Raw genomic sequence first — 23,363 nt, 5'->3', positions numbered from 1 at the left:
GTAGTTTAGAGCTCTTGTGGAGACACAGACAGGCCGAAAGATCAAGTCCCTGAGGTCGGACAATGGGGGAGAGTACACCCTTGGAGAGTTTGTTGACTATTGTGTGGAGGTAGGCATTAGGAGGGAGTTCACTGTTCCTTACAACCCCCAGCAGAATGGGGTTGCAGAGAGGAAGAACAGATCCATCGTAGGGGCTGCCAAAGCTATGTTACATGATCAGGGGTTGCCATGGTTCTTGTGGGCAGAGGCCTGCAACACAGTTGTTTATTTGCAGAACAAGAGTCCGCATCGTGCCTTGGGGCACATTACTCCGGAGGAGGCTTTCTCTGGGAAGAAGCCTGATATTGGTCATCTTCGTATCTTTGGGTGCATCACATACTCCTACATACCCAAGGAGAAGAGGACCAAACTAGAGCCCACCGCAGAGAAGGGTAATTTTGTGGGTTACAGTGAGACCTCAAAGGCCTTTCGGATTTACATTCTTGCACAGAGGAAAGTTATTGTCAGGCGGGATGTGAAGTTCGAGGAAGGCAGGGCCTTTAGGAGGTCACGGGAGTTAGAGTATCTGGATCAGCCAGACCCTCAGCAACAGTTGAGTCAGTCGCAGGGATCCAGTGGGCAGGGATCAGGAGGATCCAGAGGTACATCTATGAGGATGTCAGGTCCGTCAGTGAGCAGTGGCTTGCCGAGCCAGAGGGGTGGTGCTCCGGGTAGCATGCAGAGCAGTTCACAGAGCAGTTCACTAGGGAGTTCATTGATGGACAGTTCACACGGTACCTCAGCTTCTACAGGTTCAGGTGCAGGAAGGAGGACAACAAACAGACAATCAAGAGTTCAGGCTTCTGATGATGATGAGGAGGAGGAGTTTCATTCTCCAATGGGAGAGGTGCGCTTAGGGAAGAGGAAGCCTAAGTGGCTTCAGGACACCTTGAGAGATGCCACATCTGTTGCTGAGCCTAAGAGGCCGGTTAGAGAGAGTAGACCACCTGAGAGGTTTTGTAGCTATATGGCAATGGCTACCAGCATCTTTGACTTTGAGCCTTTTAGCTATGAGGAGGTAGCTAGCCAACAGGTGTGGAGAGAGGCCATGCAGGAGGAGTATTCTTCTATCACGAAGAATGATGTTTGGGAGGTGGTGCCGAGGCCTGAGGGCAAATCCGTGGTTACTTCCAGATGGCTTTACAAGTTAAAGCATGCTGCAGATGGCAGCATTGAGAAATTCAAAGCGAGGTTTGTGGCTAGAGGGTTCTCCCAGGTAGAACGAGTTGATTATGAGGAGACCTTTGCTCCCATGGCTCGATATACTTCGATCCGCTCCATTATATTGATAGCAGCAGAGATGGGTTGGAAGATCCACCAGATGGATGTGAAGACTGCATTTCTCAATGGCTTCATACAGGAGGAGGTGTACATTGAGCAGCCACAGGGCTTTGAGGTGCATGTGAAGGAGTCCCATGTGTGCAGACTGAAGAAGACCCTTTATGGCCTGAAGCAAGCTCCCAGAGCTTGGTACTCCAGGATAGATACATACTTGCAGGGGATGGGTTTCACAAAGAGTGACACAGATCTGAACTTTTACTTTATTGTGATAGGTGAGGAGCCTCTCATTCTGGTGCTGTATGTGGATAACTTGGTCATTACAGGTGCAGAGAGACTCATAGAGCACTGCAAGAGAGATCTTGCGGCGGAGTTTGAGATGAAGGACATCGGCTTTGGAGGTGTGGCAGGAGGAGGGGCATTTCTTTCTGGGGCAGGGGAAGTATATTGTGGACATCCTTCGCAGATTCCACATGGAGGATTGTAGACCCATGTCGACACCGATGATCACCAACTGGAAGAAGCTTTATGCTTCGGATTTCGAGTTGGTGGATCCCACATTGTACAGGCAACTGATTGGTTCCTTGATGTATTTGGTCAACATTAGACCAGATATTTGTTTTGCAGTTAACACGATGAGTCAGTTTATGTGTGAGCCTAGGAAAGTTCATTGGGTGGCTGCAAAACACATTTTGCGGTACTTGCAGGGACAGTGGATTATGGTCTGGACTATAGGTAGGGGGATGGAGTGAGATTGGTAGGTTATACTGATTTTGATTGGGCAAGTTGTGCTTCTGATAAGAAGAGAACTTCAGGGTGCTATTTTGGGATGGGTTCAGCAGTAGTGTCATGGTTCAGACGGAAGCAGCAGTCAGTAGCATTGAGTTCAGCGGAAACAGAATATATGGCAGCCAGTCTAGCTAGTTGTGAGGCCATCTGGCTTTGCAAGATGTTGTTTGGCTTATTTGGTCAGCCGTTGAGACTTTCAGTGATTTACTGTGATAATCAAAGTAGCATTAAACTCACGAAGAATCCAGTATTTCATGATAGGTCAAAGCATATCGAGATCAAATATCATTTCATCGGAGACTATGTTCAGAAGGGCATTGTGAAGCTTGAGTATATTCCCAGTGATGAGCAGGTTGCAGATATTCTTACCAAAGCCTTACCATGGGGCAAGCATGACTACTTCAGAAACAATATGGGTGTGGTGAGGAACACCTTCCTCGGTAGGAGGGAGTATTGAAATTTGGTACCGGAGGATAGGTGGTTCCCTAAGGCTTTGATCTTTTGGCCTAGGGAAAAGTGTCCAAAAGAATTTAATTTTTCTCCTAAAGTGACTTTATAATTTTTATAAAGTCAAATCTAATTTAAAAGTGACTTTAAGTGATAAAGTTACTAAAGTCTAATTTTAAAGTGACTTTAATAATATCAATGTAAAATTAGAAAGGAAAAGTGGCTTTGGAAATAAATGACTAATTGGGTCTTTATTAAAGTGGGGTGAATTAAAAAATAGAAAGTGAAATTTAAATGAGCATTTAATCTCAGCCCTAGATCTCAATCTATTTCAGCCATTGGATTTAGGGATCACCCAAAAGTCACTTAGGGTTAGATTAAATGAGGAAAATGTCATTCATTCTTTCATGAGCAGATTGGGAGAAGGAGAGCAAGAGAGCAAGGGAGATTTCTGGACAGGGAGGAGAAGGAGGCAGCAGCTTGGCACACATTCCAAGGCAACGTTCCAGCAAGTCTGTACAACTGAGTTAGCATACAGTGAAAGGCAGATTTTTGGGCACAATTTTCAAGGAGGCTGTACAACAGTTTGCACAGAAATCGAGGAGCATAAATCTGAGTTTGCTGGCATGATTTTCAGGGAGGCCATACAATAGTTTTCGGCACAGAAATCGAGGAAATCGTACAGCAGAATTTCTGGCAGCTTGCACGTTTTTCTAAGCAGACTGTACAATAGAATTCAACGCTGAAAAATTGGCACAGAAATCGAGGAGGACGTACAACATTTATTGCTGTTCAGATTTTGCTGTTTGCAAGTTTTTCCAATTGGCTGTGAGGCACGGAAAATGAGATAAGTTGTAAAAGTTTACTTGCTGATTTTTTGCTGAATATTTCTCACTGTAAAAAGCATTTTTCAGAAATAAGGAGCTCTCGAACTGGTTTTCCCCAAGAGTTGTAGGGGGTTTTGCCATGGTCACCTTGATCAAAAATCACTGTGTATAAATGTGTTGAATGGTTGTTTATATGTGCTGATTTTTATATTTCTGCATTTTCCAACATTCTATAAAATTTCCAGAATTTGTGTTTTCAACAAAATTTATTTTTCAGTTGTTAAATGTATGGATATGGGAAAGGGCATTTAACTATTTTGGAGAAATAAGGTGAAACTGAAAACCGGGGTGGGAAATGAGAAATTATTACAAAAGAACTAGTGGAAATGTGTGATTCAATGAGCATCAAATTGATTCATTCCACTTCATATTATCCTCAAGGAAATGGTCTAGCAGAATCCTCTAATAAAAGTCTGATCAGGATAATTAAAAAGCTGTTAGAGGACAATAAAAAGAATTGGGATTCAAAGCTCAAGTATGCACTGTGGGCTGACAGAGTGACCATTAAGAAATCCACAGGGAGTTCTCCATTCAAGCTGGTGTATGGCACTGAGGCTGTATTCCCAATTCATTTAACTCTTCCTGTGGCAAGATTCCTTCAAGAAGAGCAGAATGAGGAAGAAGACATGGCAAGAAGGATCAGTGATTTGACAGAGTTATATCAGATTAGAGAACAGCTGGTGGAAAAGGCTCAAGACATCAGAGAAAGATCAAGGAAGCTTTTGAAAAAGGGACAAAAGCAAATAATTTTCAGGTTGGAGACTTGGTTCTAAAATGGGATGCACTAAAGAAAAAGAAAGGCAATCATGGGAAGTTTGATGCTTTCTGGACAGGGCCTTTCATCATTTCTCAGATTCAAGGGAATAACACCTTCATACTGAAAAGTATGGGAGGAGAACTAGTTTTTAATGGCCCAGTTAATGGGCGTTTTCTGAAAATTTATGTGTTTTAGGGTCTTTGGGCCTTAAAAGTTGTAAATATTGTGTTTTATTCAGCTTTAGTATAGTTGCAGTAGACTCCATGCCCAATGGAACACTAGGAATTTTGGTTAACTTGTTTTCAGCTGGAAAGGCATTAATCTGCAGGTTCTTGAGACCTCACAGGGAGGATCTCATTCCCAGAAGGAGCCAAATGTTAGCGCTGCTACCTGTCTGAGCATTTGATGGACTAAATCAGGTCAGACAGTGCTGGTTTGGGTTGCAGAGGGTTTGCAACTGTTTATTTTGTCCTTTCCCTTCATTTGCATTATTCCTTTATAGCTCCCGCCATCCTCATTTCCCCCTTCCTCTTAATTTTCTTCATCCCCCTTTAAACCCCCTTTATCCCTGTTTTTCTCCCATAACCACTCATAAACCCTTTTTTGGGCTCCTAGGCTTCATTTATGTTTAAAACCTTATAAAACCCGATAATTTGTATAAACCCCTTATAAACCATTTTGTTTAGTCCCCGACGCTAAAGGTTTTAACACTTATAACTACGCACATTTGTCAAAACATAACCTATCGACGGACCCCTTACTTGTCACATCACCTGTCATTTCAACCAAACATGTGCGTTGACCGTGCCTTTTCTCTCGGCCGTCCGATTATCCCGCCTTATCATCTGACGGTATTCGCAAGCCTTCACCCCGTAAACCGCGTGATTGTTAGCCTGCGGGAGAGTGGTTTTCCCCACCGAACTGCCTGCCACACGACGTTATTTCACTGGATCACACCTGCTTGTACGTAAACCGCAATTCCCAAAGAGCGGTGCAGGGAAACCGCTTACCGCCCTTCCGGTATGGCTCCTCGCCCGTTAACCTGTGTCCATCTCCGCCTCTTGTCAGCCGTTGGATCATTCCCGCCGCGATCCAACGACCATCGTTTATTTGTTCACATGCCTCCCGAAAGCCCCTGGATCCGATCTCCACCGTCCGATTTGTCAGATTCGGCGGCCTATAATCGATCACGCTCCTGTTCTCTCCCAAAGCTGCCCGCCAACAGATCTCGGCTGTCCGTCTAAGTGATCCGACGGCTAGCATTCATTCTTAGCTCCTCATTCATTTTCAATGCATTTTCAAGTGTTTTCGCCCTGTTTCATACGTGCGAAGAAGCAAGAGATGATTCGATTTTCAGTGCATGAATTCCTCAGCTACCACAGTTAAAGAGTAGCACGGTCAAGGATGAGAAAGTACTGCCTCGAGTAGTTCAACCATGCAGCAGTTATGGAAAATTTTTCAATTAATACTTCATCTGTTTGTGAAGGACAACAAAGTACCAGTTAATGTCATTCTATCCATTAAAACATTCAGATTGTAGCAAAAGACTCATATCTAACTGTAAATGCGGTTGGTCGTTAGTTATGACCCCTCCACGCATGGGCCTAGCAGAGATTTTTTGTAACATACTCTATATATATAAAAAAAAAGATGTAATAGGTTGATGAGTGTTATCTTGCTGTAAGTTTCAACTTCTGGAGATTGTAACTGCTGTGATACCTGCAGCGTCTGGTCTTCATTTTCAGTTAATGCAAGCTTCTTTTGCTGTTAATTGCTCACTGTCCACTTCTTCTTCTTGTTCCACGCTGTGCTTGTTTGCATTTATTCATGTGCTGTTAATGTTTAGCATTAGAGGGGCTGTCATCCCACCTCTGTGTTAGAATTTAGCTGTATCTTTGAATTTGCATGTAGGTTTCTATTGTTTTAATGCCAGAGAGTTGTCATCCTGTCTGTGCATTAAGAAATAGATCGACAGACCTTTTAACTGGTTGCAACTGGCCATCTCAGGGTCCTGTGTATCTGCTGGTGTGATCAGTCTTCTCCATCTTCACATTTTATCTCAAACTGTGAGTAATTGGTGGTTAAAAGCCTTGTAGTCTGGGGGTGTTCACCCATGTCTGGGGTTAAGCATAGTAGAAGTGGTTATCTGGCTTGAATATGCAACATTTCTTTCATTCATCCACCATTTATCCAACTTTTTGTTGAGTTTGTAATGTTCCCGAGCATCTCTGATATACAACCTAGGAGAGTTTCTTGGGGTGATAACAGTAGCTCCCTTCCAGGAGAAGCTAGAAAACGAGAGAAGGTTGTAGCCTTCTGCAAGTAGAAGCCTGCGTACTAGTATAAGACTGCACCAGTACAGATCCATTGTAAAAAGAAGTTTCTAATTGAAAGAAGATAGAGACGAATTGCAGCAGGTGGTTTTCACCCACATTGGGTTTCCACCTTATATCTTGTGTTCTTGTGTGTGACTGTCTGTTCTGTTTACTGTTCCTGGTTACTGTTTATATGGTTCTGACACAGATTAATGATCAACATCTGAAGAGTAAATTAAATTATAAGTCTGCAAGTTATACACGAGTTTCTGTAACTGTAGTTGCGTATATACGCCGTTTTCACTAACTGAAGTAGCGTATGAAAATCTGATTTTGAAATGAAAAATAATTGACTTGATAATACTGATTCAGCCCCCCTCTTAGTATTATTTCCAACAGTTGGGAATACCGCTCCTCGTTTTCCCAATGAGTTGAGAGTGTACTTGGGGTGTACAACCCAAGGCGATTATGATGCAGGTGTTCTACCACATGACTATTGAGAGTCATTGTTGGGAAGATCGGTAGGCATTAGGACTGGGTTGAGAGTTACTCCGCTTTTGAGATTTAGGGGTAAGGGTCAGCTCCGTGATGAGATTCCAGGGTCGAGGATTTGCTCCCTTGTATGATGAATTTTTGTATTGCTTGGTATGGGTGGAAGCTGTTGCTCCCTGATTCTTCTTCTTTTAGATCCGAGAAAGTTTCAGCAGATAGAGTTGAGCAGAAACAGTCAAAGCATTATAGGATGATGTGAAGATCAACTGGCATATATTGGCATGTGGAATTCTTCGTAGTTGTGAGGGAGTGTTAATTTTTGTAACTAGGGTCGAATTCCATAGTGGACAACTCAGATGACGAAGATGATGCTTGCATTAAATTCTTCTTTTTGAGAGGACCAAACTTGACCTAAAGATCACCCAATTTGGTCAAGTGGAAGTTAAGTTTTGAATTATTTTATTCATATATGCGTTATGGAGTGGGTCGGCCCTAACCACTGGGTAACTGCTTAGGTCGGCCTTAACCCCAAGTAAACCCTTAAGAAAGCCTATAAATAGAAGCGACCTCAAGCGCATTTCATCGCAACAGAAGAAGTTCACACAAGGGTCCGAAATCAAAGGCGTGAGGTTCACTTTGACTTAGGGTTTTCTGATCCTCGGACACTGGCACAAAAATGGGCATTTTAGTCCGTAGACGTTGTCACATAGGCTTATGGGAGTGTCCAGAGAGCCCTAGACGCTGGCACAGAGGCTTAAGGAAGCATTCAAGGGTTCAGAGGCAAATCTGAAGGTGTCGGTCCACATATGCTCGCACAAAGTAGTGTTGAGAGTGTCTAGGCCGTCCCGTACGCACGCATAGCAACTGGAAGAGTGCGTCCGAGGGTTTGTGAGCAACTTTTGTGGGTTTGATCCCGGACACATGCACACGGTCTTCTTGAGAACGTACGAGCATCTACAGAGGCCCTCACATAGTGGCAGGAAGAGCGTCTGAGCAGCTACAAACACCTTCACATAGTGGCAGAGAGAGCGTCGAAAGAGTTTCAGACACACATAGACAATTTTGTTGAGAGCGTCCAAGGTTTTGATCTTGGGTTTTTCAGTTGGCTTTAGCGATTTGGTAGATTTGGGTTTATCTACTGTTATATAGATCTGTAGATATGATTTATTAGTATCCGCTGCAAACATATGTATGGGGCTCATTGTACTCTCTACTGAAAACATTTTATGACTATCTATTAAAGAAGAAGATTTGAAAGGGTTTCCCCCTTGTGGGGATTTTCCCTGGTCTTGGACCAATCTATTGCCTTCTTATGGTTGTGTTGTTGTCTTCTTTGTCACTGCATATATTGTCTTTCTTCAATTACATTTATGATTGGTTATACGACTAATAATTGGATGCATTGTTACTGAAAAAGTAAATTGGGCTAAAGTAACTGATACAACATAGAACAATTAGAAAATTTAACAAGAGGAACTTACTCAACTCACCTGGTGAGTACTCACTTAACCCGCCTAGGGAGCACTTCCTCACACCTACTGCAGAGCACTTCCTCACCCCTCTTGGGGAGCACTCTGAGCCTCTCAGACCATTTTCCCTTTCAGGAGAATGTCCATCCATGCCGGTGTCATATCAACACTCCCTCTCAATGAGAGGGGCAATCTCCACAAGCCCTAGCTTGCCTTTGAAGAACACAAACTTGTTTCTGGGCAATGAATTCGTCATAACATCAACTGGCTACTCAATGGTGGAGATGTAATTGAGCCTAATCGCTCTCCTTTATACCATGTCACAGATGTAGTGGTACTTGATATCAATATGCTTCGACCTGTCATGGAACATGGGATTTTCTGAAAGCTTCACACGACTTTGATTATCACAATATATCATCGTCAGTTCCAAACCTTGATCAAATGATCCTGCAAACAACTTTTGAATCCACACTGATTTTGTACACATTTCATTTTCTATAATGTATTCTTCTTCTATAATGCTGAGTGGGACAGACCTCTACTTCTCGCTCATCCATGATATCATGGCAGAGCCCAAAATGAAGCATACCTTTGAAGTGCTCTTCCTATCATCAACATTTCTTGCCCAATCAACATTCATGTATCCTTGAAGTTCTACATCCTTGTTTGCAAAATATCTCAGACCATAGTTCACAGTACCACGTAGATATCTTAGAATGTGCTTCGCTACATTCCAATGCTCAAGCCTTGGTTCAACCTAGAACTAGGTCAAGGTCTTCATAGCAAAGCAGATGTCCAACCTGGTGTTAGCTAAATACTTCAACAAACCAATCTATTGCCTGTACATCGATGGGTCTACCTAATGCATTCAGAACGACCCAACTTTTTCATGTTAGTCACAATGGGAGTGGCCATGGATTGACAATCCATCATACCAAACTTCTGAGGAATCTCAATCACATACTTGACCAAGGAAGACTTCCGCTAGGTTTTTTCATGCTTCCAATTCCAAATAATAATGCATCAACCCAAGATCCTTCATATCAAATTTAGAAGCCAACTGCTTCTTACATTGAATAATCAAAGGTTCGACACCTACCCAAAGCAAGTCATCAACATATAAGAATAGGATCATAGGTGCATTCTTTACAACCTTAGAGTAAAGGTTTGGATCAACATCACTCTTGGTATATCCCAATCTTGTAAAATAGTTGTCAATGTGAGCATACCAAGCTCTTAGAGCTAGCTGGAGTCCATATAAGGCCTTCTTTAACCTACCAACATGAGACTCCTTCCCATGCACCTCAAAGCCTTGATGCTACTCTATGTACACCTCTTCCTCAATCACACCATTGAGGAATGCAGTCTTCACATCCATCTGATGTAATTTCCATCCCATCGAAATAGCAAGAGAGATGATGGATCTAATGGAGGTGTACTTGGAAACCAAAGAAAATGTCGCATCATAGTCTTCTCCCTCTTTATGGGAGCATGCTCTAACCACGAAGCATGCCTTGTACTTGTCAAGACTTCCATCTACAACATGGTTGATCTTGTATATCCTCTTGGAAGTTATCACATACTCCCCTTCCAGCCTTGGCACAATCTCCCAGATGTCATTCTTCATGATCGATTGATATTCTTTATTGATAGCTTCCTTCCACACTTGGTGCCTAGTTGCTTCTTCATAAGTGGAAGGTTCTGCATCAATCAAATTAGTCATGAGAGCTGTATAACTAGAAAACCTTTTAGGTTTCTTAATTAATTTGGATGTGCCATCAAGAGTTGCATGCCTTTCTTCTTCCTCTAATCTAGATCTAGGCCATGCTGATCTTTTTCTGATCTCTGGAACAACAATTGGTTCCACTAGTTCATGAGGCCCTTCTAGCTCTACAAGACCTTCGATAGAACTTGAATGCACTTCTCTTGAAGCCTCCTTTATTTCATCTAAGGAATCCATGGAGACTTCGTTAGATTTCCAATATGCAACTTTCTCATAGAAAGTGACATCCCAATTGATCTCAATCCTTCGCGATTCTAGAATGTAGATTCTATAGGCCTTTGATGATTCACTGTAACCAACAAATATCCCTTTCTTCCTTGAAGGTTCTAGCTTGTTCCTCTTATCGTTAAGAACATGGATATAGAAAGGTCAACCAAAGATTCTCTTGTGTCCAACCTCTAGCTTCCTTCTAGAGAATATACACAACTGTCAATGATGCCTCTCCATATAGAACATTGGTGAGATGTACATTATTACCAGATTCCAACTCTATGGATGCTTTTCCAACTCCTTTGATTGCATAGCTATTATTGTCTACAAGCTCTACCCTTTGAGACAACCTCTTTTCCATTATGCTGGTAAGATTTCCATGATCTTCGTGTCTTGATGCACCACTATCTATCATCCATATGTCATCATCATCTGCAATAGAACCTGTTAGAGCAGAAAAGTAGAAGTCCTTGTCACTTTTGGGCTTCTTTGGGTGTTCATCTTCAACAATGGCTACAGAAGCATGTTTTTTTCCTTTCCTCTTTTGTTGTTAGTTAGTTTAGCAGAATTCTTCTTGAAATGTCCATATTCTTGACAACCATAGCATTGAATTCTTGGCATGTCCTTCTTCTTTCCTTTCCCCTGAAAGCCACTCTTCTTCTTTCCTCTAATTCTCTTGAACCGAGCTGCAAGTGCTTGAGTAGCTTCTTCCTTCCTATCTCTTGATATGATTCTTGATTCTTCTTGAGCAAAAGAGGCCCACAATTCTTCAAATGAGGGTGTTTCCTTGCTGTTGCTGATACCTGTTGCAAATGCATCCCATGATGTAGGAATACCATTGAGTGTTGTAGTCACAAACTCATTCTTAGGAATTGTTTCTCCAATAGCTGCAATTTGGTCCTTTATTTGAGAAATCCTTACAAAATATAAAGCAGCTGTGTCATCATTAGTCATTGTCACATCACAAAGTTCGTTCTTCAAACTAATGGCTTGAGCAACATTCTTGTTAGTGTATAGATTTGTTAGGGCACCATACATCTCCATAGAGGTATCCAACCTTGCAATGTAGGGGACACGGTTATATCTAATGGAGTCCACAATGATGCTCATAGCATTGAGATCCTCTTCCTTAAACTTCTCCTTTCCTACTGCATCTGCTGGTTCCACAATTTTCCCTGTCACGATATCCAATGTTATGTAAAAATTTAGTTAATTTTAGGTTTATTAATTAATCTAGGTTTAGTTAGGCGAAAGGGCACGATCATAAGATCATGCCCTTTCCTAAAGGGTGCCCATGGCGGTATATAAGCCAGGCAGCCCACTGTAAACATTCATCATCTGTCATTTTTCATATCTTTTAATAAATATTTATATATCTATTCTGCGTTCTAGCCTTTTCTGTACCATCTGGTATCAGAGCATCGATCTTGTCCCTCGCTGCCGTCCGTATTGTTTTGCTGTTCTGCCAAAATCGTCGGTCCTGCCAAACTCGTCAGTACTCCATTCACCGTTACTAATTACCACAGCGAGCCTCGTTCTTGACCAACCGTTGACCCTATCCTCCGCCATCCGTCCTCGACACTCAGACTCACCGTAACGATTTCGGACGACTGCCAGATTTGTGTTACGGATAGCCGATATAATTTTTTAAAATCAAAAGGGTTACCAACGTGCTGCCAAGTCCGGTTACGGTAAACATTCGACCTCTTTTTGGAACGGTTCAAAAATTTATATATATAAAAAGACGGTTCATGATATCTGAAACGGGTTCAAGAGATTTGAAAGGTTATAACACTTGATTTAGTTATATATATATATATTATATTTTAATTATATATATTATATATATAATTTAATTAAGAGTTATATAATTTATAACTTTAAAATTTTATATATATATATATATAATAATTAATAATTATAAATTATAATTATTATAATTTATAATAAAAAAAAATATATTAATTAAATTAAATTATTGAATTAATTTAATTTAATTTAAAATATATATATATATATATATATATATAATTAATTAAATTAAATTATTAAATTAATTTAATTTAATTATTTAACAAAAAAAAAAAAAAGGAGGAAGGAAAAATATTTTAGCTGGCAAATAAATACACGCCTCCGCAGACCCGCTCAATGTCGACAATGACAATGGCGGATTTCCAGAAAAGGTTGTTGGATGCAGAGCAAAAGATAAGTAACAACCATGACGAGGTCAGTAAGAGATTAAATGACGTCGAGAGCAAGCTTGGGGAGCAAGCAGACAAAATCAAAAATCTTGAAGATACGACAAATCGAATAGAGATAAAAATGGAAAGTCAACATGTCCAAACATGAGTAAGCTTCAAAGAAGTTTTAACAATGCTGAAAAGTCTGTGTAAAAAGTCGAATTGTACACCCGAAGAGCTATTGAAAGAAGGTGAAGAGAATCAAGAGCACATCTCGCCAGAGTCAACTAAGTCCACAGACTCTCATGACAAGGACGAATCCCCAAAAAAATCAGCGACACACCACCAAGAAGCAAGTAACACTGCCTTTACAAACAAGCAACTTTGGGATACCCTTACTAATCAACACCCTCTTTTTGCTCAACCATTAGCCACATACCAGAAGAGGGTAAAGGTTGAGATGCCTAGATTCGATGGGAACGAAAAAAACAATGTCGCATGGATAAATAAAGCAGAAGAATACTTTGAGATATATGACATCACTGACGATGACGAAAAGCTCAGACATGCATCCATGAAAATGGAGGGAGAAGCATATAACTGGTATATGTGGTGGAAAAAGACAACACACGTCATTAGCTGGAGGAGATTTAAAGATGCATTCTTCAAAAGATTCCAAGGTGTGAAGGAAGAAGAGTTCTTTTCAAAACTCATCAAATTACGACAAAAAGGAAGTGTGGATGAATACACTCAAGAATGGGAGACCTTAGTAACTCGAGTGCCTGGGTTATCGGAATCTCGTTTAATTCAGTCATACATCTCGGGACTTAAAACCCATTTACAAGTAGAACTTGAGATGCATGACATTTCGTCAATAGAAGTAGCAAGACGAAAAGCAAAAACAGCCGAAAAGAAATTCGAACAAATATTTTGGTCAAAAGCCGAAAAGACATATGCCAGACGAAGAACACCTCAGTATGCAGATGCAAAAAATACAAGATATGTTCCACCACATCGTCGTGAAGATGAAAAATCTAATTTGGAAGCGCAAAGGATAAAAGAGGGTAAATGTAAACGTTGTGGTGAGAAGTGGGACCCCAAACATAGATGTGTTAAAGGAAAGGAACCAAAGAACCTATATAATTGTGAAGCAACCAATGATTCAAACAGTGAAGAGTCTGATATTGAAGAAACAGAAGATGCCCCAGAATTCTCACCAGAACTAGATGACGAAAGTATTCCACAAGTATCATTATCAGCTATGACAGGTATATCACAACCTCAGACCTTAAAGTTAAAAGGACACATAAAGAAGAACAACGTAGTGGTTCTCGTCGACTCTGGAAGCACACACAATTTTCTAGATGCAACCGTGGCAAAGAGACTCAATATATTTTCATTTCCCTTACCAAACATGAAAGTGATGATAGCTAACGGTAAAAAGATTGAAAAGGTGGGAAAATGCCATAAGGTTAAATTACAAATTCAAGACTTCAGTTTAGAATCTTCATTTTTTACAGTACCATTAGGAGGGGTAGATGTAGTTTTAGGTGTCCAATGGTTGCGAACCTTAGGTACTTATGCCGCTAACCACCAAGTACAATTTATAAAATTCAAATGGGGAGGTCAAAAGTACAAATTACATGGGTTCCAAGCACCAGAAAATCAAATTGTATCATCATCTCAGATGATGAAGATGATTCGAAAAGGAGCACCTGCTTATGTAGTACAATGTCATCAGTTAGAAATGTTATCTGCAAATATGACGAGTGAAGAGTCACCAGAGATACAAGATTTAATTAAGAAACATGAAGAAGTATTTCAAGATCTACCTCTAAAGATGCCGCCTAATAGGGAAATTGAGCATACAATAGAAGTCAAGGCAGGATCAGACCCGGTTAACATCAAGCCATACCGATATCCACATCACCAAAAAACAGAAATCGAGAGATTAATCCAAGACCTCTTAAGGTGTGGAATCATCTCGAAAAGTAAAAGTCCTTACGCTGCTCCGGTGGTGTTGGTAAGGAAGAAAGATGGGTCATTCAGGCTATGTATTGACTATAGGGGATTAAACAAAATAACAATTAAAAATAAGTTTCCAATTCCCTTTATCGACGAAATGTTGGATGAGTTACATGGCGCAAGGTATTTCTCAAAATTGGATCTAAGATCAGGTTACTATCAAATTAGAATAAGATTAGAAGACATACCAAAAACCGCATTCCGAACACACGAAGGTCATTATGAATTTAAAGTAATGCCATTTGGATTAACCAATGCACCAGCAACGTTTCAAGCAACTATGAATGAATTATTTCGCTCACACCTCAGGAAGTTTGTATTAGTATTCTTTGATGATATTCTAATTTACAGTAAAACTTGGAAGGAGCACTTGCAACATTTGGATAAGGTTCTTACACTACTTAAAGAACACCAATTTTACGCAAAAAAGTCCAAATGTACCTTTGGAAAGGAAGAAGTAGAATACCTTGGACACATTATATCCCATGAAGGTGTAAAGGTGGACCCTAACAAAATCAAAGCCATAAAAGAATGGACCAAACCCGTTAATATATCCAAGCTAAGAGGGTTCTTAGGTTTGACAGGATATTACCGAAGGTTTATTAAAAACTATGCACATATAACTGCACCTCTAACAAATCTTTTAAAGAAGAATTCGTTTCTATGGGATGAGGAAGCAGGAAGGTGTTTTGAAAAATTAAAAGAAATTATGTCTAATGCTCCCGTATTAGCAACACCAGATTTTTCTAAACCATTTATCATTGAGTGTGATGCTTCTGGATTCGGTATAGGTGCAGTACTAATGCAACAAGGACATCCCATAGCTTTTGAAAGTAGGAAGCTCAATAAAAGAGAGCGCCTCAAATCCACATACAACAAAGAAATGCTAGCTATCATGCACGCACTAGCTAAGTGGAGGCAATATCTTTTGGGAAGTAAGTTTTCTATTCGAACAGACCATAACAGTCTCCAACATCTTCTTCAACAAAAAACGCTTTCCGAAGAACAACAAAAATGGATTGAAAAAATTGCCGCTTTTGACTTGGAAATACTACATAAAAGAGGTAAAGACAATGTAGTAGCCGATGCCTTATCCAGGAAAGATGAAGAACCAACATTACTTGCAATGTCGGTTGTTGTTCCTGAGTGGCTTAACGAAATTCGAAGTGAGTATGCCAAGGATCCAGAAGTAACAGCAATAATCAATAACCTTCCCAATAACTCAAAATTTGAGTGGAAGAATGATATCCTATGGTATAAAGGAAGAATATATCTAAGTACAAATTCCAAGTTTAAGTTTAAGATACTCAAAGAATTACATGACTCACCGTCAGCTGGACACGTAGGATTCTTTAAGACTTACTACAATGCACGTCAATCCTTCTTTTGGAAGGGAATGAATCGTGATATTCAGAAGTATGTAGCAGAATGTGACACATGTCAAAGGAATAAAAGCGAAAATATTACGACACCAGGATTACTTCACCCCTTAAACATTCCAAATCAGAAGTGGGAGGAAATTTCGATGGACTTTATTGAAGGATTACCAGTATCTGAAGGCAAGGACAAGATTTTCGTAGTAGTCGACAGACTCACCAAATATGCTCACTTTATGGCAATAAAGAAGTCATACTCAGCAAAAGAAATTGCTGAAATATTTTGCAAAAATATATATAAGTTGCACGGTTTTCCAAAAGTCATTGTAAGTGATAGAGATGCCAAGTTCAAAGGTAATTTCTGGAAGGAATTGTTCAACCATGTAGGAACTTACTTAAATATGAGTTCCGCTTATCACCCGCAAACAGATGGCCAAACAGAGGTTGTCAATAAATGTTTGGAGGCCTACCTACATTGCTACGCTACAGAAAAACAAAATAAATGGGCTCAATGGTTACACCTTGCTGAATGGTGGTATAACTCCACCTATCATACATCAGCGAAAATGACGCCATTTCAAGCCCTATATGGATATGAACCCCCGAAATGGAAAGATCTAGCTATGGTCCAAACAAATCTACCTGCTGTTAAAGATCAACTAGAAGAAGCCCAGAAAATCGTCCAAATATTAAAAGAAAATCTAAATAATGCAAGGAATCGTATGAAGCAACAAGCAGACCGTAACAGAACCGAAAGAGAGTTTGAAGTTGGAGAATGGGTATTTGTTAAGCTCCAACCATACAAACAATTATCCTTAAAACAGAAAGGAAAAAACAAATTGGCACCAAAGTTTTATGGACCTTATCAGATCAACAAAAAGATTAGCCAAGTTGCATATGGTTTAAGCCTTCCAGAGACAAGTCGTGTTCACAACGTCTTCCACGTATCTTGCCTTAAAAGGGCCCTAGGTAACAATCAAACAGCGCAAACAACACTTCCATCCCTAGATGATGAGGGAAGAGTCATTTTAGAACCAGAAGGTATTTTGTCTACTAGAGAAAGAAAGCTTCGTTATCGTACTATCAAGGAATATCTGATCAAGTGGAAGGACTTGCCCGAAGAAGAAGCTTCTTGGGAGAATGAAGTATTTTGTCAACAACATCCGTCGTTACGTATGCTTTGAGGACAAAGCATTCTTTCGAGAGGAAGGCAATGTTATGTAAAAATTTAGTTAATTTTAGGTTTATTAATTAATCTAGGTTTAGTTAGGTGAAAGGGCACGATCATAAGATCATGCCCTTTCCTAAAGGGTGCCCATGGCGGTATATAAGCCAGGCAGCCCACTGTAAACATTCATCATCTGTCATTTTTCATATCTTTTAATAAATATTTATATATCTATTCTGCGTTCTAGCCTTTTCTGTACCATCCAATACTTTGTTCTTTGCAAGAATGATATCGACCCTAAGTTTCCAAGCCCTAAAGTTTGAGCCTTGAGGCTCTTTCCAACTTGTTTTCAGATTTCATAGAGGAGGCCATGGATGCTAATGAACAGTGACTTCAACAATGATAATCTCATGGTAGGGTTTCTTCAAAAGTGATCTCAAAGTCCCTTTCTTCACCAAAGCTCTGATCCCATGTTGATTTTCTTAAGTGCAATGTAGACTAGCACAATATTTCTGAAATGCTGATAATTACTTTTGATGTTGATCTTCTTTTATTTTATTCTAATATATCATTCAACAATTATACTTCAGAAATTCAACCATAAAGAACAGTAGAGCAGTGGAGTTCACAATGCACAAAGAAGAGACAAGATTTACCTTGGGAAAACCCACCAAGAGGAAGAACCCGACAACCTTTTCAATAGAGAAATTCTTCTGTTCAACGAAAGACACACCTAGTCTTATGGGCAAACATGTCTTGCGCTCCAAGTCAAGCCTCCCAATCTGATCCAACAATTCGCTCTACTGATCTGCCCAAAAATTCGGCCTTCCGCATCAACTTAAGAGACTTGGCTTTCTGTGAGTGCTTCAGAAACTCGGCTTTCTGCGATAGAAACTGCCCAAAATATCTGCGAACCATCAGAGAGAGAATCTATGCACATGTGCAAGCTTGAGAGAGAGAGAGAAAGAGAGCTAATGCATCCTTCTTGTCCTTCTTGATCTTTGCTAGGATGCCCAGAACCTTGTCTTCTTGAGAGAGTGTGAATTGGTGGTGGAAGAATGAGGTCAAGCTGCCTTTATATAGTGATCTACCTTAGCCGAAGGAGTGTATCTTTTGCCTAGGTTGACTTGACTTGGAGGGAGACCAACTCGACAAATTTTGGAGCCAAAGATTACTATTCAAAAAATTCAAATTTTCTTTTTTAAAATGTCACATTGGGGCTTTGACTCAAAAGAAATTTTCTTTGACTCTAGCATTTAAAATATGCTTTACAATAATAAATACATCAAGTGACCAAATATACATTATGAAGACCGACCATAGTTACAAATTCAGCGATAGATCATGAACTAACCTTGGAGGGAACCTCCCACAGCTCCAACCATGACTTTTGCAAATGAATCTCTTCTTTATTTATACTTTTCATATTAAACCCTATTGAATAAAATAATAATAAATTAGAGCTATGACCCTGATAGTAGGGTGCTCTCCTCCAGTTATCTGAATCATGCCCTGATCGACATGAAATACCTCATAAACCCCCTTTTACTTTGCTTTAATTGTTCTATTGAAGAGGATCTCTGTCCTTTAGGGGATAGATTTATGATCAAGCAATTAAATAACATTTCTTTTTAACAATTGAGTGGAATGCCTTTCATCAGCACACCTTATTTGACCATTTAATTGTTTCTACTGCCATGTGGCATCACTCTAAGCTAGGTAGTAGGGTGTTCCTCCCTTGCCCATTTTGTTTGCGATATGTCATGCTCCAAGATGCCCTCTGTGTGGGGGATGTTTAGCTGCTTTTGCCTTTGAATGAATGCAAATGATCATAATGCCACTTAGCAACTCCTGTGGAGAGTCTGCCTCCAAATATTTAGAAAAGCAGCAGATGATGTTCCCTTACCCCAGAAGGTGAAACATGCCTCCAGATGTGTCTAAAGTCATCTGTTAGGGTTTTCTCTTACCTCAAGCATGCTTTAGCTATCTCCTTGAATGGACCATTCAACCCTTGATATTCGTTAATGCCTTTGTTTGCTTTATATCATGCTTTGGTGCTTCCTTCCTCAATTGTTGTGTGTGTGTTCCATGTTGGTCTAGGAATAAGGCTTTCTGTCAAACTGTTGCTGGATTCCAATGATCCCTGCAGTGCTGGCGAGAGAAGAATGGCCCATGAAGATGCAAAATGAACCATGCATTTTCGAAGGGGGTGACATAGTTGAAGGGTGAAAGATGATCTAATATGCAGTTCGATCCCCTAGAAGCGTGTTTCAAAACCCCAGGCACCATCAAATTCAAGGTTTTATGTATTCCTATTTGTCATTTTTGGTTCTAGATAGTTTTTATCTGTTATGTCAGTATTGTGGCCAGATTTTCTTTATGCAATATTACAAAACATACTGAATTTTGAAATGTTTTATTTTCCAAGGACCTTTGGGTTCTGACAAATAGTTTTGTTTTGTAAACAATTGATCCATAGGAAACCAGTGATTATTGTTCTTGACATTTGGATTTGACTTATGTGTTCTCCTGATTTTGCTTAGCACATTCCAAAAAGTAGAATTCACTGGGCACATTTGTATCTGTAGTGAAACAATTTCCATCAACGTAACCCTGAAAAATGATGAGGAGCGTGATCATCATTTGTTGGTGCTAGGGTTATTATAAAATATGGAATATGTTTTGTCCTGATCTGTTCCCCAGTCAAAGTGATATCTTCATATTAATACTACCGAGAGTAATAAATGTTTCTTCTTTTAATTAGTACCTCTAACATCATTTTCCTTGTGACACACATTTTAGGAGATGAATGTAGATTTATTGAATGGCCTTGTATGGAACCTTTTGAACTCATTATTATTGATGTTTCTTATTCCTGTGCTAATTTTTGGATTGTTGTTTGGAGTCAGGTTCTACACTACCTAGAAACATTAAGACCAAATCAACTACTCGGTCAGGTGATTTGCACTGCTTTCAGTGGTGCAGCAGATACTTTGAATAAGACTGAATTTGGTGGGCAGCGTCAAATGATGACAAAGATTGAACAATTATATCTGACAATTGCTTCCAGTCTGAAACCCTTGCAAGGTAATCCTTGCATTTCCATAACGAATCCTGGTGTAATTAGTGCTCATGTTTGTGTGTTCTTTGTTTATTGTCATGTTTGTACCTTATCTAATTGAATGTTTTCTATGGATTGACCAAGGGTGCATATCTCTAAGTCACGAGGGTTAGCTAGTTTGTAGTCTGATGGATCAACTAGGATATGGCTGTTAAATGATGAAGTAGAACATTAGCATCATAAGTTGGTGTAACAGACTGATGCCTAAATCTTGCATGGTGCAAACACTTTCATAGCACTTCATAAAAGTGGACATAATGTTGAGATGTTTAAAATATTTAAAAGTTTGTAGGGCTGGCCTTGCTAGTCAAAGAACAATGCATTCTGTAAGTAAATTGTTTGAAGTGATGGCATTGCGAATTCCCATGGTTTTGTACATGGTTTTAACCTAAACTGTTGGAATTGGGGAACAGGAGTGGGAAGCACGATTTTAAAAGCTTCCAGTAGTAAAGTATTAAGGAACTGTTTTTTATATAATAAATATTGTAATATATTTTGATGCACATACATTTAAAAAAACACGAATATTGCTAAATTAGCTGCAGAAAACATGAAAACATTGATGTAAATACTAAATTAATGACGATCATTAAAGATCAATCATTAAGTGCTGATTTTTGGTAGCATCAGATGTGATCTAGCCTTGAAATATGGAGGAGAGGCTAAGGCACATGAGATCTCCAAGATCCAGAAATTATTTTCAGAAATTCCACCTGGATGAGGAGTTATTAAAATAATTAATATTTTAAAAGGGTTCCCAAGTCTAAACATTGGAAAATAAAAATATTAATGGGTATTAATAAAGATAAGGGTGAGAAGCTTCGAAGAGATGAGGATCAAGTCTGTTTTAATCTTAATCATTGATTAGAGACTTAATCTCGACCGTTGATTCATCAACATGAAAAGTATAAGAGAAGACTTCAGGATCATTTGCAGACACACCGATAGATACTCAGTATTTCAAGGAAAATCGATTCTCAAGTGAAGGAGATCGATTTCAGAGGGAGAGTTGCAGGGTGGAGGTAGAGGAGGGTATCAAGAGCAGTCAGTGACTGAGAAGGAGGTGACGCAGGGACAGTGAGAGACAATGCAGAGAGAGACACAGTCCAGAGGACAGACGTAGCCCTCATGCAAGCTGACGCAGAGGGACACAGAGCCATTCAGAGCCACACAGAGTGACGTAGGAGTGGGAGAAGTGTTAGGAAATTTCAAAGGGAAAGTCTAAGGTGTTTTCTTTCGGTTCTCTGTAAAATCATTCCTTGCAAAAGTGATTGTTGCTAAAGATTAATAAAACCCTCATCTGCTGCACCGGTTTTCCCACATTGGGTTTTTCTGGGGACAATTGTCCAAAAACAACTGTCTTGATGTGATTGGTTCTTGTGCATGTATTTTCTCTGTGTAATTATTATGATAATTGCAGTAGAATTTATACTAATATTTGCTGAAGGGATTTCGTGAATAACTTATTGTGAAGAATAAGTAGGTCAAATAGATTAGTTGCTGCAGTAGAATTTCAGTTTAGAAATTTTCACATGGTATCAGAGCAGAGATCCGGCAACAGAACAGAAGAATCAACTATGGGTCAAGAGCATGATGCAGAGGCATCAACTCAAAGGGACTCACGCATATTTCCAGAAGAATGCACAAGGGATGTGGATCACGATTATTCTTTGTTAGCTTCCAGATTGGAAGAAGAAGTCGCTTGCGTAACAAGCTCTGCCTCCTCTGAGGTTTGGTATATAGACATTGGAGCTTCCTGACATATGACAAGAATTCGAGAATGTTTTTCAGATTATCAGGAGGAAAGAATGAATTTTCAGATCACCATGGGAATTAAGGCAAAGTGTACCCCAGTGGGAAGAGGTACTATAGTCTTTCAAACCGAAGCAGGAGAACGACTTCGAGCAACCAATGTGCTGCATGTGCCAGGATTGTGGATAAACTCAATCTTCGTATCTCAACTTGAAAACAAAGGCTATGTCGTTTTCTTCATTAAGGAGAAAGTATATTTCAAACACCCGAGTTGGAAAAGGAAGGCCCAGATTGGAATCAGAAGTAACAAGCTGTAGAGATTATAGCTAGAATCACTAATGGCACTGATAGGTAGCAATGGAGACAAATATTTGAATGAACTATGACATAGGAGGATGAGACACTTACACCATGGGGTTCTGAGAATTCCAGGATTATGGATAAACTCAATCTTCGTATCTCAACTTGAAAACAAAGGCTATGTCGTTTTCTTCATTAAGGAGAAAGTATATTTCAAACACCCGAGTTGGAAAAGGAAGGCCCAGATTGGAATCAGAAGTAACAAGCTGTAGAGATTATAGCTAGAATCACTAATGGCACTGATAGGTAGCAATGGAGACAAATATTTGAATGAACTATGACATAGGAGGATGAGACACTTACACCATGGGGTTCTGAGAATTCTTAGGAAAATAGTATCAGGAGTTCCAGAACTAAGTACCGAACGAGATGATGTATGTAGAGGGTGCGCTATGGGCAAGTATGCGAAAGCAACATTTTCTAGAAGTAACAATAGAGCTAAGAGTGTGCTAGGATTGATACACTCAGACATCTGCGGACCGATGTCCACAAAAGCTCTTAGTGGTGCCGAATACTTCGTCACCTTCATTGATGACCATTCCATGAAGACTTGGATCTACTTTCTGAAAAATAAGGATGAGGTTTTTGGTCGATTCAAAGAGTTCAAGGCTCTAGTGGAGAATCTGACAGGAAAGAAGATAGAAGTGTTACGCTTAGACAATGGTGGAGAGTATATCGAGAAGGACTTCACCGATTTTTGTGCTAAGGAAGGCATCAAAAGAGAGCGGACAACTCCCTACAATCCGGAGCAAAATGGGGTAGCAGAAAGGAAAAACAAGACTATTGTTGAAGCAACTAGGGCAATGCTGTATGATTAGGATATGCCCAAATTCGTGTGGCAGAAGCATGTGGCATGACAATTTATGTCCAGAACAGGACTTCGCACAAGGCATTGGGCAAAATCACTTCAGA

General features: G+C 39.9%; 1 protein-coding gene across 7 annotated transcripts in view; it reads left to right on the top strand.

Moving 5' to 3' along the window:
• LOC149162252 (uncharacterized) overlaps nt 1–23,363 on the top strand; it is a 304,337-nt gene that overhangs the window by 235,782 nt on the left and 45,192 nt on the right. For all 7 annotated transcript variants that reach the window (XM_089437182.1, XM_089437180.1, XM_089437179.1 and 4 more), the window contains exon 20: nt 20,128–20,305. In XM_089437182.1, the coding sequence (XP_089293308.1) occupies nt 20,128–20,305 (178 nt within the window). The remainder of the gene's footprint in view (nt 1–20,127; nt 20,306–23,363) is intronic.

This window comes from Pinus tabuliformis, chromosome 5_2 (assembly GCF_031772625.1).
Source record: "Pinus tabuliformis cultivar Carrire ecotype Pingquan chromosome 5_2, CPIR1, whole genome shotgun sequence".
Lineage (NCBI taxonomy): Eukaryota > Viridiplantae > Streptophyta > Pinopsida > Pinales > Pinaceae > Pinus > Pinus tabuliformis.
Note: the sequence above shows the minus strand (reverse complement) of the source record. Positions and strands in the feature narration are given on the sequence as shown.